General features: G+C 31.8%; 1 protein-coding gene across 1 annotated transcript in view; it reads right to left on the bottom strand.

Annotated features, from left to right (window-relative positions):
• Positions 1–16721, bottom strand: part of ANXA10 (annexin A10) — a 60854-nt gene extending 44133 nt beyond the window's left edge. Inside the window, exon 1 of the mRNA XM_006906330.3 lies at positions 16424–16721. Within this exon, the coding sequence (XP_006906392.1) occupies positions 16424–16441 (18 nt within the window). The 5' untranslated portion in view covers positions 16442–16721. The remainder of the gene's footprint in view (positions 1–16423) is intronic.
• Positions 16722–17993: the final 1272 nt, after the last annotated feature.

The raw sequence follows: 17993 nt of genomic DNA on the forward strand, positions 1-17993 counted from the left end.
TACTTAATGTTCCTTTTACTTATTTTGTCATTGGCATAGTGAATCTATCTTTTAATGATCATATTTTTCCAGCTTTATTGAGATATAATTGATATGCAACATTATGTAAGTTTAAAGTCTACATTGTAATGATTCAATACATGTTTAAATTGTGAATCATTGCCATAATAAGGTTAGTTAACAGCCATTATCTCACAAAGTGTCCTTTTTTTTTCTGATGAGAATATTTAAGATCTACTCTCTTAGCAACTTTCAAGTACACTATACAATACAGTATTGTTAATCATAATCACCATGTTGTACATTAGATCCCAGAACGTACACGTATTATAACTGGTAGCCTTTGGTCACCATCTCCCAGTTGCTACCCCTCTCCCCAGCCCCTGGCAACCACCAATCTTTTAATGATCATTCTGACCGAACTGACCTGCGAAGTCTATGGAAACGTCAATTACTAGTTTAATTTATCTCCCGAATTAAACAACTGTTTGAAAAAATTAACTGATTAATTGCTTTGGGCTATAAAACTTTTTAAAATAACTATGATATATCTATAAATATATAGTTATCCACTTTAAGGTAATTTGACCTTTCTTTTTAATTATTTTTTCAAACTTTATGCTCATCCATGTTCTATTTATTCCTCTGTGCCCCACACCAGTCTCTCTGAAAGAGTCAGTCTATACCAAGCGTTTCTCTCACTAATTCCTTAGAACTCACCACGTTTTTATTTATGATTAGTATCTATATGTTTTCCGATTCACTCCCTGTTCTTAAAGTTGGGAATTTGACTATGTCCTATATAGTATCGTTTTATAGCATATTGCTGTACCAAACGGTTGTTCTATGGCTCCATTCTTATCATTCTAATTATATTTCATGTCTTTATTCTGAGGAAGGTATATTAAATCTATACCATGATTGTCTATGTAGTTTGAATTCCTTTTAAAATGTTCTCATTTACTGATGATGTCACTTAACTAAAATGATTTCTTTTAAAAAAAATTTTCAGTGAGATTTTTGGCTGAATGAACTGGCTTTATATATAATTAACATGATAAAATTTTTCTTTTTTTTTTACAAATACTGAACATTTATAAACTAATCAGATTCTTTTAATCATTATATTTGTTATATTTATTGTTTCATATTAAGAAAACTGAACAGACTCAAATTAATGAGACAGACAAATAAGAATTAGCCAGAAGAAGATGCAGTGAAGGGGATGTGCCTAGTTGACAGGGAAAATTTCCCCAGTGATACATGTGAGCATATAAATAAGAAATGGGAGTACACCATTGCTTGAAATTTGATTTATCTGAGAAGCAAAAAATAGAAGAGAGGAGTGTCACAGATGTGATTACTAAGGGACATCTAAAGGTTTTTAAGCAAGAAAATGAAATAATCTTATTTGAGATCCAGTAGTAACATACTATACACACATAAAGGGTGAAACAGAAATAAGTGATAGAGGTTGCGAGGTGGCTAGTTTAGAAACTTAGTTGAGATACAAAACATATTTGAACTGAGGCAAATGGCATGCTCTTAATAAGTACAGATTGTTTGTTTAACTGAATGTAATTTAACTTACTCATTTTTGAGATATATTTTAAGTTAAGCAAGTAACTGTAGTTTAACCTTTTGAGAGTCAGAGACTGTCGTTTCAGGTGTTTTTCAGCATATATGCCTTTTAAAGCAATTAATCAGTTAATTTTTTATATACATGTTCCTATTTTTTTCTTCTCTTAGAGCAAATTGAAAATTTTGAAAAAGTAGATACTTTCTAATTTGACATAAAAAATAATGCGTATATGGTAAAAGTATTTTATTTTTCTTGCTTTGAAAATGGACAAATTTAGCAATAGTATCACTAAGGCAAAATCTAATGCCAGTCATTTCAATTTGAATTCTTACCACAATGTTTCTAGGCATTTGTGAATTTAGATTTTACAAAGGGATAAAAAATACTCCCTTTTTAAAAGACAAAATAAACTGCTTCATAAACTCACTATGGAGAAGAGCATGGGTAATTTGTAGATTTAAAAGTTTTCTTACCTAATAGAAAACTTTCAAAATTATGTGGAACTGAACAGACTTAAAAAATCATATGTATTTTGCTCATGTTGATAAAATTATTTTCATTATCTCATCACTAGGTATATCAACAAATGCATCATGTTTTATTTATTCATAGCTAATTCAGCATTGGGGTCCTTATCCCCTTATCTCTCTCCATATTTAACGCTCATGGGCTACCCCCATTTTAGTCTTTTTTCTCAGGTGGCTTTTGAGTCACACTCATATTGACCACCTGTGTTCCTCAAGAGTTTTAGACTTTGAAATATTAGCTATAAGAGCTAGTAATTTGACTGACTGGCTGCCTATTTAATGAATAATTCAGCGTCATTGAAATACCTTAGTTTTAGTGCAGCTGACGATTATTAGATCTCTAGTTAATTTAGTATTTTTAGTGCTCTGGCAGGAAATTTTACAGAAATCTTGGCATACTCTTTCTTTAGAGCACTTCCCGTGAGCCAGGCATTTACTTACCTTTGGGGCATTTGTCCTTGGGTCTCCACTGGCTCAGGTCCAAATGCCCTAAGCTCCCCTGCAGATAGTTGGCCACCCTAATCTCCCCTGGTTCTGATCTGATCAGAGTTGTTTTAAAGTGCTTTCAATGGCCTTAAACACGACCAGCACTCAGGGATGGGTTAACGAGCCTATTGCTCCTCTCTTACCCTTCCACAACTAAGGCGTCCTTCAGCAGAACACTGCCAGTTCTCTTCTCAAAATAGCTTTCATGTGATTCCCCTTCTTTTAATTTCTGTTACTACTACCTTAGTTTAGACCTTTACCACTTTTCTCTTGGGTTATATCCAATAAGCTGCTAAGTAGGCCCAATTTGTTTTCACTGCCAGAATGGTCCTTCTAAAAGATAAACTCATCATTAGTTTTGCATGCCTGAAACCCTTAATGCTCAAAGTAGTACTTCTCTATATTTGTTTTCTACTCTGGCGCAGAGGATGGATGGTTTTCACATGAAAGACATATCCCTGGAAATCTAGGCATATGAACATGTAGCAGTATGCCCGCTTTGCTGACATTCCTCTCTTGCCTACTCAGCAGAGTATATGGTATAAAACTGAGTGAAATATTATATGGTAGAATGTGAATTGTACAAAATAGAAAAAGACATTCCAACTTTGGCTCGTTAGTATTAATGACAATGTTATCGGTGCATACTGCAACTCATTCCCACGACTGAGGCTAGGAATTGTGAGTCAGTCCAAATATTTTAAACACATAAACAGTGGGCTTCATGACCTGGTGCTTTCCGATCCGTGTGGGTTCATCGTGTTTCCTCTCTCCTGAACCTTTCCCTCCTGCACCATGGTGCACGCAGCGGCGTACTCCAGCCTAAAGGCACTTCTACAGCATTGCTCACTTGGTTCCAGCTCTTTGAAGTATTTTCCTCCTCCCTGCCCACTCAGCACTCCCATCTTTTGCCTCCATCTTATGATTATGAGGAGCATTTATTCGAGATGTAAATTTTAAGCTTTAGCTCTGGTGTCATCTTTTACAAGGAATCCTGTCTGACACCTCTGGTAGAATTGTCTGCTCTCTTTGTAGTGCTTCTAACAATGGGCCAGAACTGTAGTGCACCTTACTAGAGCGCCAGTAGCAGGTCAGCAGAAAATATTAATTTCCAGTTGTACCAGGTGTCTAGGAATAATGAGTACTATTAACTAGGCTTCTTTTGTTTTGTTGAGAATGAATGTTAATATGAATGATTGTATAAATTTGGAGATTGAACTGTTCTCCTTAATAAAAGAAGACTATTTGGATTCTCAGGAAACAATTTTGGGAAGAGATATGACAAATAACAAGAATGAATGGTGAGGTAGACTTACTCTCTATGGTTTCTCCCTGCTATTCATAACTTTTCATTAATGTTTGTTAAAAAGTATTGTATGTGGATTTTTTTTGTGTGTAGAAACTTAGAAAAATTATGAATTATTTGGATTGAGTCTGGGTGAAAAAAGAAACAACCTGTGTGTTTTTAGAGGTTCATACGGAGAAAAGGTTTTGACAGTATCAGATGCTAAGAATTTGAAGTGTGAGGAAGTCTTTGGACTTCATGTCACATAATCAGGGTGTGTGAGGCAATCTTATGTGTGCACCTCTCACACGGATTCTGGCTTATGTTTCTTCCTGCTGCTTTGTGATTCTGAATTCTCCAGGGCCATAGATTTTATTAGAGGTGCTAGCTATAATTCGAAATCATTGCTGATTTAGTCTTTTCAAAGTTTTCAATAGGTGGTTGGAATTTTGATTACACATATTTCTTCACCAAATTAACTAGAAATTTGGCTAAATATGATATATTGGCATCAGTTCTAGGTGTTTCCCCTCAGTATTTAAAATTCATAAAACCAGAATTTAGTTCTACATTAATAATATGACTAGGCTTAAAATTTATGTGCAGATTCCCAGTTAAATTACTTACTAGACAATCCAAATCTCAGGCACACTCTCCCTCTTCTTATTACCCTCATATTTCTAATTAGATTAGGATGGTTGAAAATGATGTCAAGATGTCACTGATCCAAAGAAACTGCAGTTGACATGGGTTTTAGAGAATGATCTTATTAGTGGAAGGTGAAAATAGAGAATGAAAAAGCTGAGCAATTAAAAGAGAGTGCATTTGTGTGAAGAGAACATAGTCAAGGGGGAAAATTGAGATTATATGGGAAATAAAGAAAAGTATTTTTAGTGTGGACATTAGAATATAAGAAAATGATCTTAATATCCTAAAAGATTTAAACTTGGAATTTAGTTCAGTAGCACAGCAAATTTCTTCAATTTTGAACTCTAAGTATTTAATACATCGATAATGTATTTTTAATCAAATTTTGGAATTGACTGATATTATAAGAAAGAATGAGATCATTAACTTGAAAAAATATGTGTATAATGGTATAACTGTAGGTCATCCTTACTGTAGTTTTATAGAACTTAAATGTTCTAGGTCTTATACTGAATAATTAGGTATTATTTTATGTTCATAAGTAAAATTATTTTTATTCAGGTTTTTACCACATAATTTAAGGTACTTTAAATATTAATTAAATTTAGCTTTACATGTGATAGCTTATCATAGCCCTTGTCAATTTATTCAGTTATTCTTGGAAGAAAGTAAATATAACAATATTTATAATAAGTTGTGTTACATACTATTGTCAGTTTTACTATACATATACACAACTAATTCAAGGTAGCAGTGATAAGTTATATTATAAAAGTCAAAATACCATGAAATTTGGGGGAAAGAGGATTCTCAAGTGAAAAACAAAAGAATGCAAGGAAGCCTTACTGAAGAAGTTTTATTTGAGGCAAAAATCTAATGTTTGATTAGATTTCGACAAGTGGAATTGCATTGCTTGGAAATATTTTTTCATGAGGCTCTATCTCTTTTTCCCAGATAGTTTTATGGGCTGGCATTATTAGTTCCTTTTTCATGACACTGTATTATTTCTAGCCTAATTTTCTCATTAGAAATCTAAATATTACTAAATGCTTGGAACTAAGCGAACAGAAGACCTATGAAATATAGTCTTAGACATCATGGAAAAATATACATACCTTACTATATGTTATTATATATATATAAGGTTATATATAGCATTGTATATGTCATATATAATGTTTCTAAGAAAATGTTAGGCAAAAATAAAGCTATTTATAATTAAATATTAAATATAAAAACAAACATTATAGATAATAAATATTTTCAACTAATAGAATTTCTATCAATTTTTATTGTTTGCACAAATATTCTGTATTAGCTGGATAGTTTAGAATTAATGGTATAAAATATAGAAAAATACAGAAAACCATGATTAATAATTTTTACTTTTTTGTGTTATCTTTCTCCAAGTAAATGTCATTAGACATTTCAAGAGTATTTTCAGAATTGTTTCCTCATTTAAAAAAAGTGTATGTGTATTTGCATACATATACATTTTTTTAAAGCAAATCTCTAAAAATCTTTCACATCATGAAATAGTTCTGAGGAAGCAATGCTCTTTGGAACAGAATATATTCTAAAAGGCTTAAGGTCTTCCTGTGAATGACACACCAGCTGGATTCTGAATGATTTAGGCAACAACTCCCCATTCATTAGTGTGATTCATTAGAAAAGATAGCATTGGTGCCATCACACACTCCCTCCTGCTCTCAGAGAACAGTCAGATTACAATCGTTTAGACTGGTCTAAAGGTGATTTTTCAGGAGCTGAGAGCACAGCAGAAATCAAAGTGAATCAAAACCTGCAGGCAGAGTTACAATAGTGTCCTCTTTAAAATAAAACCACATGGCTGGGACCACTATACAACTGATCATCAGATGATACTCTGTTACAGACTTATTTCAGCTGTAAGAGAGGAACTTGTCTTTCTATTTAATTTTTTTGAAAGCTCAGTTCTTTAATATTACGTGCTAATGAAACTAACGGTGCATTTTCCCTGCCTTTTTCTTTATAGCTTTACAACATTCCCCAGCCCTTGCACAATGGCAGAACTACAAACAGCTGAGTCAGGTCCTGTTCACACGGTACTTAGTGCTTGGCTGGTAAGACTGTGATAAGTAATGATGGTATGATGTGATTTATTCCTGCTAAAATAAGAAGATTGCAACATACATTTGTATATTTAATAGTGTAGTACATTTTTAAAAAGTTATTTTAGGGGTCATACTATTACTATAATCATTCAAATATTTTGAAGACATTTCAGAATTACTTTTAGAGTTATTTGAATATATATTACTTAATGGTGAATTTGATTTTTCTAATTAGTCAAAGACAAGACTAATGATATGATAGCTCTCTTTATTTGGTAAAAAATACACTGTGAAATTAGTGAATCTGGAGGCAATTTCTAAAATTAAAAAATAAAATCTTGGTAGTAAAAGGCATAGTGTTTCTTTTCTACGGCTTTAATAAACCAAACTTTGCTTGGCTGATAGGTCACAAAAAGCATGGATTAAAAAATGTAGATGGATTTGGCTTAAACTTATTTTAACTTCTGGATAAATATTTGCCTCACTGAAGCCCTGGTCAGCAGTCATCGTATATGAAGAATGACATCAGTTTCTAATGTCACCATTGCACCACAATGAAAGTTTTCTTAGTTATTAGATGATTCTATAGTTACAAATCACTAAAATTTCCTCTATAATCATATAAATAAAATATGATTTTATTTTATTTTAAAATCATAATAAATAAAATAGAAAATTTAAAAATAGTGCTATTTGTTAAAGTTAATGTAACTCTCAGACATATCCTATTCAGTAGCTCAGTCACAGATATTTGTAGTTATTTTTTTGGGAGGCGGGGTGGATCTGGAGATTCTTTTATATCTCTTATTTTTTTTTCCTATTATTCCGATGATAGAAAAGGTAGTAGTAAACATCACACTTTTACTTTTTGTTAAAGTAAAGAGTCACTGGCCTTTTACCATGTACAGTGTAAGTAGCTTGGAGGGATCCTGGAAATGTCGTTTGTACTCAGAGGGATGGATGCAAGGAAAGAAAGCTGGCTTCAGTGATTTTGTGCAAAATCTCCAAGATGGTGAAGCTTCTAGTCTCAGTCTTTGGGTTTTATTCATATTTGTCAATAGACTATTTAATGGTGATTTTTTTTTTAAACATAGATTCAAGTAACAAATTTTCTTCTTTCTCCACTTGTTCCATCCACATAGATTATATCCTACCCAAATTCCAGACTCAGTTCAAATTCCATGTGCTATGTGAAGTTTTTTAGATTTTATCAAGTATTATTTATTATTTACTTTGCATCTATATTATGCATACCTTTGCCTCTTTTTTTTTTTTGGCATTTTTTTTCTTTTCTTCTAAATTTTAAACTTCTGGAGGGCAGGTCTATTTCTTGCTTTTCGAAGCATTTAGTGAAGTGCCTTAGATACAGTGTGGACCCTAAGAGTATTTTTAAAATATAAAAAGTAAAAATACATGTACCACAGTGGCATCGTGAGTTTACCCAGTAGTTTTAAAAATTCATTATTTATATAAGTAGTCTATGCCCTATGCATTTTTACCTGTATTTCCTTGGCAATCACCTCAGCAGTCTTGCGAAACTAATAATAGTAATCTTATTTCACAGATGAGACTGTTAGGCTAAGTTATTTAAAGCCACACAGGTAATGTGTCATGAAGCCAACACTCAAATCTGAATTAAACTTCACGATTAATGTCCTTTCCATATAGTTGTAATTGATTAAAATAATATGCGCTATTGGGAACTTTTTTCAATTTGGCAAGAAAAAATAATTTCTATTTGCAAAGGATCTTGCAGGTATAAACACAACTCTAAAAGCATAAGCTCTCATTCTTAAGTCAGTTCTAAGAGAAAAGAGAAAGCTGTGTGTGTGTGTGTGTGTGTGTGTGTGTGTGTGTGTGTGTGTGTGTATGAAGAAGGGATTGAGGAGAGAATAAGAGAAAGACAACCAAAGAGAGATTCTTATTGGCTGGATCATCAAAATGCATTTAAGAACAGAATGTCTGATACTTAATTTTAAGATACTTGCAGAATCCCAATATAAAGCTTGCTCTTATCCCTGCAATGAACCCCCAATTAAGGTTGGTTGGTTTTGTTGGTAGTATTTTGAAGGAGTGAAGGAATTATGATTATGCCCATGATAGGGTTACCAACCTTTGAGAAGGGATTGCATACATGGGCCAGCTAGGTGTTTTCTAAACTAATTAAAAGAAATGGAAACATTCTTGAAGTGAATGAGGAAATGGTTAACTTTTATTCCCTGTGTTCTTCTTGCGTCAGACAAAATTTTTTAGGGAGATGGATACTGGAATAGGATTTTTGTAAACTTAATTAGAATCTAAAAAGACATGACTTCAGCTTCTATCTGGGTTATATTGCACTACTCTGTAGGAGATATCGTAAAGACTATTCTGCTATTTTATTATGTCTGAAGATAAAAAAAAATACCAAGGAGCAGATCTGAAAATTCTACTCAACCTTCCTTATGAATGGTCTAATTAATAATGTGTCATAACACTCTTTATTTTCATCAATAATATATTATTTAGAGACCTGAAACAACATTTAAATCTAATAAACATATCCATGTCCCAAATAAAATAATGTATAAATGCATTTTACAAACTATGATGTTGTAGAAGTGAAGGAGGAACTACATTTTTTTACTGTTTGTCTAGCGACTTTGCAATTAATCTGTACCTTTATATTCTTTATTTAATTTGAAGTTATCAGCAAGTCTGTACCAGGCGAGGTAGGTGTTCTTATTTCTAAATTACATATAAAAATGATGGCTCAATATTTATACGAGGCCATTGGCTTAATAATTGGCAGCCCAGAATAATAGTGTCTGACTTTGAACCCAGTATATCTTATCTCTCAATTCTCTTCTCTTTAATTCTGTTGCTACTCTCATTTTTCAAAAGAAGAAAAAAAAATCAATGCTACTTTCATATTTGTTTATGTCATAAAATGGTTTAAAAAATTGCGATGCACATAATGAAATCTAGAGGGGATTTTTAAATCTAGATGGTGATTTTTAAATCTAGATGGTGATTTTTAAAAAGTTAAATGAGAAGCATATTCAATATGGGATCTAAGTGATTGTGCGTACTCAAGGAATACATGCAGTCCTAAATTTTGCACTTCAGATAGAGATTATGCTGACATTTAATGTGTGAAGAATTGTATGTTGTGGATTAGAACAATTTTTACAAAGTGATGTTGCAGCTCTTAGACAGTGATTCTAAAATCTCAGCAACTTTCCTCAAACATGATATTTTTAGAGAGGTTAGTAACCAGCACTCTCAAAGCACAGTAATATGTATCACCAATAGAAATAGCCTCCTGATGATTAAAAATTCTTTAGCTTTTAATAACAAAAATCAATGATCACGTTATCTACTGAACTGTATGTTTCTGAGGTTAATGAGAAAAAGAATGGTCTCCTTTGGCTACCATTATAATTCCTTTTAGGTACTAAAATGATTATGATGGAAAATATTACACACTCCATTCCCAACAGATTTTATCTTTATAATAATGCTTGGTTCTAGCTGGTTTTACATTTTTGCTCTCTGAGTTAATATTATTAACTAAAGCAAGAGAATATTATTTTTTTAAAAAGGCAGTTTGCAGCTCAGTAAAATCTTGGCTGGGTAATCCATAAATAAATTACTTAGCTATACAATAGAGATTTTTTTGTTTCTATATTAAAAGAAATTTAACCCAAACAAAAGTTTCAGAATTTTGGAATTAATCTTGAAAGACATATGACTAACATATATTACAGAGTTAAAGTAAGGAGTTGGTACTACAAATGAAAAAATCAGTAAGCAAAGCCCTTTTAATGGCGTCTTTTTATCTGCTTTCTGCGCTCCACCCAATTCCAGAAATACATGACTCATTGAAATGAGTCTTATTGCTCAAACATAATTTGTTAAGACTTTAATCTTGTGATTCAAGAAAAAAATATGTAGTTTTTTTAAAAGATGTGATTTGTGATAATCTGATGACTTTCCTCCTCTACTGTTTGTTAAATGGGTTGATTAATTAGAAAAAAAAAGAAAATTAAAATATAATAAACCATACTTTTTCTGTTACTTGGGTTTTACAACTCCCAATGTTATTTAAATTTGAAGAGGTTTCTGGACTTAACCTAATGTTTATTTAAATGAATATCACGTATTAATGTTAATAGAAGTATAATATCAAAATAACTTTTCATATAATTTTATAATCATCTGAAAACATCTATTTAAGAGAAACCAACATATCTAGAGGGGTATGTCAGAGAGATGTCTTATCATCCACAGGCCCTATGATCTGTATACTATAAGCACTTTCAAAAAGAGAAATGATTCTACAGATTTAAGCTTTATTTAAGCTTAAAATTATTTAAGATTTGCTATTATGATAAGTACGCTAAGATCTTGTAAACAAGGACCAAAAGTTTTCTCACATTCTCCTCTTCAGTGTTTTTATACTTTAGTCCATGACTCTGTCTAATTCCAGGATAATGATGGTCCTGTACATCAATGGAATGCATGTTTCAAGAGTGCAGAGCTTTTGACAGTCATGCTCACAGTTGTCTCCCTGGTACATAGACGTGAGAGCAAAGGTGGAAGCAAAGAGACCAAATAGGAGACTGTTGAATAAAGGTGGCAAATAATGATGATGGAGCTTGGACTAGGGCAGTCATAGTGGAAGTGTTGAGACATGGTCAGATAATGAGTGTATCATGAATGTAGAGCCAAAAGTTTTTTATTAATGATTTGTAAGGTATGAGAGAAAGAGAGGAACCAGGGACAAATCCAGTTTTTTTTTACTTTTTTTTTTGTGCCTGAGCTAGTAAAGATGGAGTTTTTACTCAGTGAGTAGACACCTGGTTATATGAATCTGGGGTTCAGGTGCACATGCTGGGTTAAAATATAAATTCAAAGAAGAATCTGAATATATTGTAATTAAAGCCATTACATTGGCTGCAATGACCACAGGAGTGACTATAAATAGGAAAGAGAAAAATGTCAAGAATTTAGCCCTGGGGCATTCTTGGCAAAGGAGATGGTCATATCTAGTAAGATGACAAGTAAGAATTTGGCATGAGATTCAGGCACATGGAGGTCGCTGCTTACCTTCATAAAATAGAGTGGGTTTGTGTGAAAACTCAGAGTAGATTCAGAGACAATTGGAGGAGAGGAATTAGGTATAATTAGTACAATACACTTTTGAGGATTTTTTGCCATGAAAAAGAGAATTTGGCAGTAACTGGTGAGAGAAGTGGCATTCTGAATTTTTTTAGCATGGTAAAAGCTATTTACAAATAAAGATTATGCTGAGTTTAAGAGAATATATTTATATTTCCACTTGTGAAACTTTTGATGTTTCTTAAGTTTATTCATAAATTTTATGAATATGCACATATATGTATATATTCATATGTATATACATATATGTATAAACAAATTTGGCCTTAGTAGTAGATACAAACAACCTCATCTGCACAAGCAGTTCCAGGGCTTTTGAGTGAGAGTTGGGTTCAAGCTCTGGCACTACTACTTAAAACTCTTTATATTAGCTTATCGTTTTGTGGTGCTATTTACGCTCCAAGTTTTCTTAGTGCTTTACCTGTCACTTAATTCTCAAGAGACTCTTATAATATAGGTGCTATTATCACACCCATGTTACAGGTAGGAAAACTGAGGTACAAAAAGATTAAGTAAATATCCTCAGTTATCTGAGTCCTATGGGGTAAAGCTAGCTCTGACTGTATGTGTAACTACTATTCTACCATCCTGTTTGCCCAGCATTTACATTCAAAGCAATCTAGCCTTCCTTTCGGCTGAAACTGCCATCTTCCAGGAATTCGCCAAAATGACCAACAGAAAGGGAAAGGCTATATGTTCTCTAGGCCTTTCAGAAAACATGAGTTGTTCCTCTGGCCACATACATGAAAAATCTGCAAGAAAGGTGATATTGTAGACATCAAGGGGATGGGCACTGTTCAAAAAAGAACACCCCACAAATGCTACCACAGCAAACCTGGAAGAGTTTACAGTGTTCCCCAGCACGTGGTTGGCATCGTTGTAAACAAACAAGTTAAGGGTGAGATTCTTGCCAAGAGAATTAATGTGCGTATTGAGCATATTGAGTACTCTAAGAGCCAAGACAGCTTCCTGAAACGTGTGAAGGAAATGATCAAAAAGAAAAGGAAGCCAAAGAGAAAGGTACCTGGGTTCAAATGAAGCGCCAGCCTGCTCCACCCAGAGCAGCTCACTTTGTGAGAACGAATGGAAGGGAACCCAAACTGCTGGAGGACATTCCCTATGAATTCATGGCATGATAGGTTTAAAAAATAAAAATAAAATAAAGACCTCTAAAAAAAATTAATAAAATAAAAGCAATTCTTAGGTGGTAAAGGGAGTTTTAAAATATCTAACAACATGCTCATATATAACTTCAAGGAAGAAGTTACTACATTTAATTTTTCCATTTTAATACGTTAGCTCAAAAGAGGCTTCAGTAAAATTTGAAGCTATAACCAGTATGATTCATAACTTTTGTTCAACCAAAGTGTATAAAGTTCAGACAATGAAGTCTTGTGATAGTAAAAAGCAATCTAAAGTATGAGTAACCTTTTATTAATATTTGTTCAGTAAGTCATACTGCAGATAAACAATCAAAGTCAGATTTCTCACATGGAAGTTTTTCTCCCAGGAATACTTCCAATCTGGAAAGCCTGCTTTAAAAAATAATCTTGCCTAATCAACAGCCTCTGCTCTCATGGGAGGTCTTCGCAGCCTGCAGTCACTCCTGGATAGAATGCCCTGAATTTGTTTTAGATTTTCTGAGTGCTCTTCCTTCATTTGATGTAATTCACCGCTTAATATCAAAGCATTTATTACAAATTAAAAGGCAGAATGTCTTGTTGCCCACACTAACCATCACCTGAGTTGCTGTTGTCTGACTTTGGTACCCCTGACCCATTCTACAAGTAAATTTATGAGTAAGAGCATCTTTGTTAGATATTGCTGCTAATTTTATATCTGTTGATTTGGTTCACAAAGAAAATGTATTCTTTGCTTCATAACATGAAGTCAGGAATTATGTAGAATAATCATATTTTGGTACAAGTGCCGAAGTATGATTATTGGTACAAGTGCCAAAGTATGATTATTCTACATAATTCCTGACTTCATGTTATGAAGCAAAGAATACATTTTCTTTGTGAACCAAAGCAAAGAATACATTTTCTTTTTTTTCTGGTGGTAGAATTGGTTTTGGAGTTAGGCAGGATCCTATATCACTACTTCCTGACTTTTCACTTCTGGAAAATGTATTTAACTTAGAGAAATTAAGTCTCAGTATAGTCACATGGAAAATAGAGATCATATTACTTTCCATGAAGATTGTAAAGACTAAAAATCATATATTTAAAATCACCGAGCTTAATATCTGGTGTCTTCAAGAAGAATTTCAAAACCCTTGCATGCTAGGTGGTATTCTTGTGAAAAGGTTTGCTTTGATGATTAAATTAGACAAGGTATGCAAAGCTCCTGATGTAGAAACTCAGGATATTTTAATAATAGCTGTTTCTCTACTTTAAGTATAATACATATTGTTAATTTAGGTATACATTTTCCTGTCAGTTAATAAATACGGTAGAAATAGGAAAGTTGTCAAAAGGATAGGAAAAGGAGTAGGATTAAAGTTTACTTAGAGGGAAGGAGAAAGGGAGTAATCAAATAAATGCATCAATAGTAAATACAATGCTACTATACAAGTAAAGAAGGGATCTGTTGATAACAAACAGGACAAAAATAGCCAACAATTTCACTAGAAGAATCAGGCAATATATTTGAAAGAGGCAGTATATTTCAGTGGATAAGAGCTTGAGCTTTAATGCCTGAGATTCGATTTTGGCTTGGGCAAGTTTGTTTATTTTCTTGTTTGTTCATTTGTTTGTTAACACTCTGTAGTGCAATTCCCTCCATTGTAAGAGAGATAATAACATCTTCCTGAAAGGTGATTTATATCTGCATCATTAATAAAACAATTCCAGGCTTTCCATAATCATTTAATGAAATCCAGCTTTCAATAGATGGTCTTACAGTCAAGCACATAAATAAAAAACATTTACGGATCAAAGGTAAATTTACCTTAATGTAATTAAACCACTTAAACTACCTTAATCATTGAAGGACATCTAACTCCATAATTCTAGAAAGTAATTTTAAAGCATTGCATATGTTTATTTCTTACAGAAATGTAAGAAATGATTCTTGCATCTTGCTTGACTTATATTTAAATTTTCTATGTTTTGTAACTGACACTTAATTACTTTGGTGGCTCTCAAAAGTAGTCACGCATTTGTATCATATGTGTAAGTTCAGATGTCATCCAAACTGAATCAGAACTACTTAGTAGAGGGCCTAAGACTGTATTTTAACAAGCAATCCAGTCAGTAATTTCCAAATAATTATCCACATAAGAAAGCTTGTGCTTTCCTTGCCTTTGGAGAGCTTGTCTTTTGCATAAAGACATCAGACTCAAAATAGAGTTTAAACAAATGAACTTGACCTCAAATATCAGTTTCCTTAATACTAAATTCTAACCACTTGGGCCATATAGCTGAAGAAAATAAATAATTGCTTTAAAATATGATGACATTTATTATGTAAAATTATTTTATCATCAAAACTTGCTAAGATAATACATAAAACAACATTTATCTCTGAATTAGCTGATTAAAAACACTTACAATGAATTTTTAGGTATGTTCAAATCCAACTCTTTAATCTCTGATAATCTTTATCTGTTCCAGAAGCATAGCAAATTGCTTCAAAATCTTATCCTAACTTTTGATAATCTCTGAAATACAATTTGAATATTCTCCACATGTTTCTTTTGATAAATTAGCATATAAATGTTAACATAAGATTATACACATCATGCAGAATATAATATTATTTCTGAATAATTGTACTTGAATAAATAGGAGAAAACTATAGCTTTTTAAAAATTAAATAATTTATGATACTGGCCTAAATTACCTAATGATTTTATTTCTCTGTAGTGAAATGTAACTACCTCACAATTAATAAAACAGTAATGATAAGTTTTACCTGAAAATAGGGTCATGAAATCTCAAGGTGAAATTAAGACTGTTAAGCCAACGATGATGGAAAGTAGCCACATTTTTGGCCCTCATTCAATATTTAATTTAAAAAGTAAAATAAGTAAATAAAATTTTATAGGCATTTATAAGACCATGTAAATGGGATATATTTTCAAATAATGTGTATTTCTTGAACTCAGAGTTTATGTTGGCTCTTCAAAATTTAGAGCTGTTAGGTCAAAGTGATTCAGACAAGGAAAAAAAATTAAATGACTGAACCGAGTTATACACTGCTTAAATTCAACAGATAATTATTAAAAAATAAACTTTTCTGAAGAGATCAGAGATTAAAATATTAACAATCAAATTTCAATTTCTTATAGAAAGAAATACATATGAGACAAAAAATCTTGTAACATAAAATTACTTATAAAAGTAAAAGTAACTTACAATTACTTATAAATTGTGTCAAATTACTTATAAAAGTACAGGTAACTAAGTTACCTCTATGGAATAATACATTATTTCAAAATTAGCATGGACTTGAAGTTTAATAATATAAATTTTACTTAATAGTTACATTGAACACCTAATTAAAAAACTTAACAAGAAAATTAAAACACCAGTATTTCCTGTTTAAAATGTCAACTACTACAAATGAAATTTTATGGATAAGGTTCAAATCTCAAAAGACTGGAAAGTTTTACAGAAATAGCTAGTATACTTACATAGTCTCCACAAAACATTTCGATGATGGTGGTTAACTTCAGAGTAGATCAAAAAATTTTTAGTAAGTGATTAATCGTACAGACTTGTTTCACTATGTAGCTTGAAAGAAGTGAAATTCACTGGTCAATCAAATTTAAATCTGTCTACCCTTTACCTCAGTTTTTCAGGCAAGAAAATGTAGGACCAATTCTGGACACAGCCTGTCTAAAGATACAGAATCTATACTGAGCTATCAGTCATAAGTGAGTAGGCAGAATTATTGCACAAAATAAATAGAACCAATAGCCTAACCCCTGGTCCCGTGTTGATTTAAGAAACATAAATTAACCAATCAATGAAAGAAATGTAATCTTTTGAAAAAAGCTGATGACTTATGGGAGAGTCAGTTCATTTAACCACCCAGTTAATGATTTATTTTCTGCTTTATCGTTTTTAATATCCAGACTCTTTCTGGTACCCAAGCCTCAAGCTTCATTTTTCAAATTGTTAGGTTCTGCGTGTATTCATACCATTCTTTCACTATTGTATATCTGGTATTATGTTAAAAAATAATTTATTTAGAACTGAATTAATCGGCCAAAACATTTCAATGATGGTGGTTAACTTCAGAGCAATAAAAGTCCTTGGAGAAATTATATATTCATCACAATTTTCATACTTTCTATACATCTTATTTTAATATTTAACTTTATTATCTTTTAAGGAAACAAATTTCTAAAATACCTTCAAAGTCCAGTATATTCTTAGGAAATATCTATTCCTATAAGTTTTATACATTATTCCAAAAATCACAATAAATGTGTATTATCATTTTTCTGCTACTTACCATTTAGTAAACAATACAATGTTCATTTATTTAGTCTACAAAAATTTTAACTATTTTTAAGACAAATTAAGGGTAAATAATTCTTGGTTGAAAAAACAGAAAGTACTATAGTAAATATTTACTGATCAGCATTCTTAACTCTAGGACTTCTTTCCCCCAAATAAATCTGATGTTAAAATATGAATAAAAATTATTAAGCAGGATGTCTTCATATATGTACTATGAGCAGAAAAATATCTGATTTCTGCTGCATTTAGTTCATAATAGAATCTAATTAACTTAATAATATACTTGGTACTATAAAAGATATAAAGAAATATGATGTATACTTTTAAAGAAGTTCTAATCTAGTAAGTCAACCATGCATGTGTGCACGTGTATGTGTGTTTCTGTAAGTGTCTGAATTTGAGTCTTGTGTTTTCTCTGTGTGTACTTAAACAGCATATAGTAATTACTAAATAATAGTTACACTTATATGTATAGAGTTCAGAATTAAAAACAAAGGAAAATGAGGTTTTCAACTAAAATTATTTTCTTTTTTATAATTTTTTCAAAGGTTGTGTGATTTATGGTTTTAATTATAGACTAAATGTGTCAATGTGAAATGAAAATTGTCAAAATATTTGAGGCAAACCTATTTTCCTTAATATTATCAGATAATTGAGAGAAAAGAGATTTGATAATATTCTTAATTTCCTTCCACATAGTGATTATTTAGTATTTATTTTTATTCATCATTATTT

Source organism: Pteropus alecto, unplaced genomic scaffold, assembly GCF_000325575.1.
Source record: "Pteropus alecto unplaced genomic scaffold, ASM32557v1 scaffold50, whole genome shotgun sequence".
NCBI classification, from domain to species: Eukaryota; Metazoa; Chordata; class Mammalia; order Chiroptera; family Pteropodidae; genus Pteropus; species Pteropus alecto.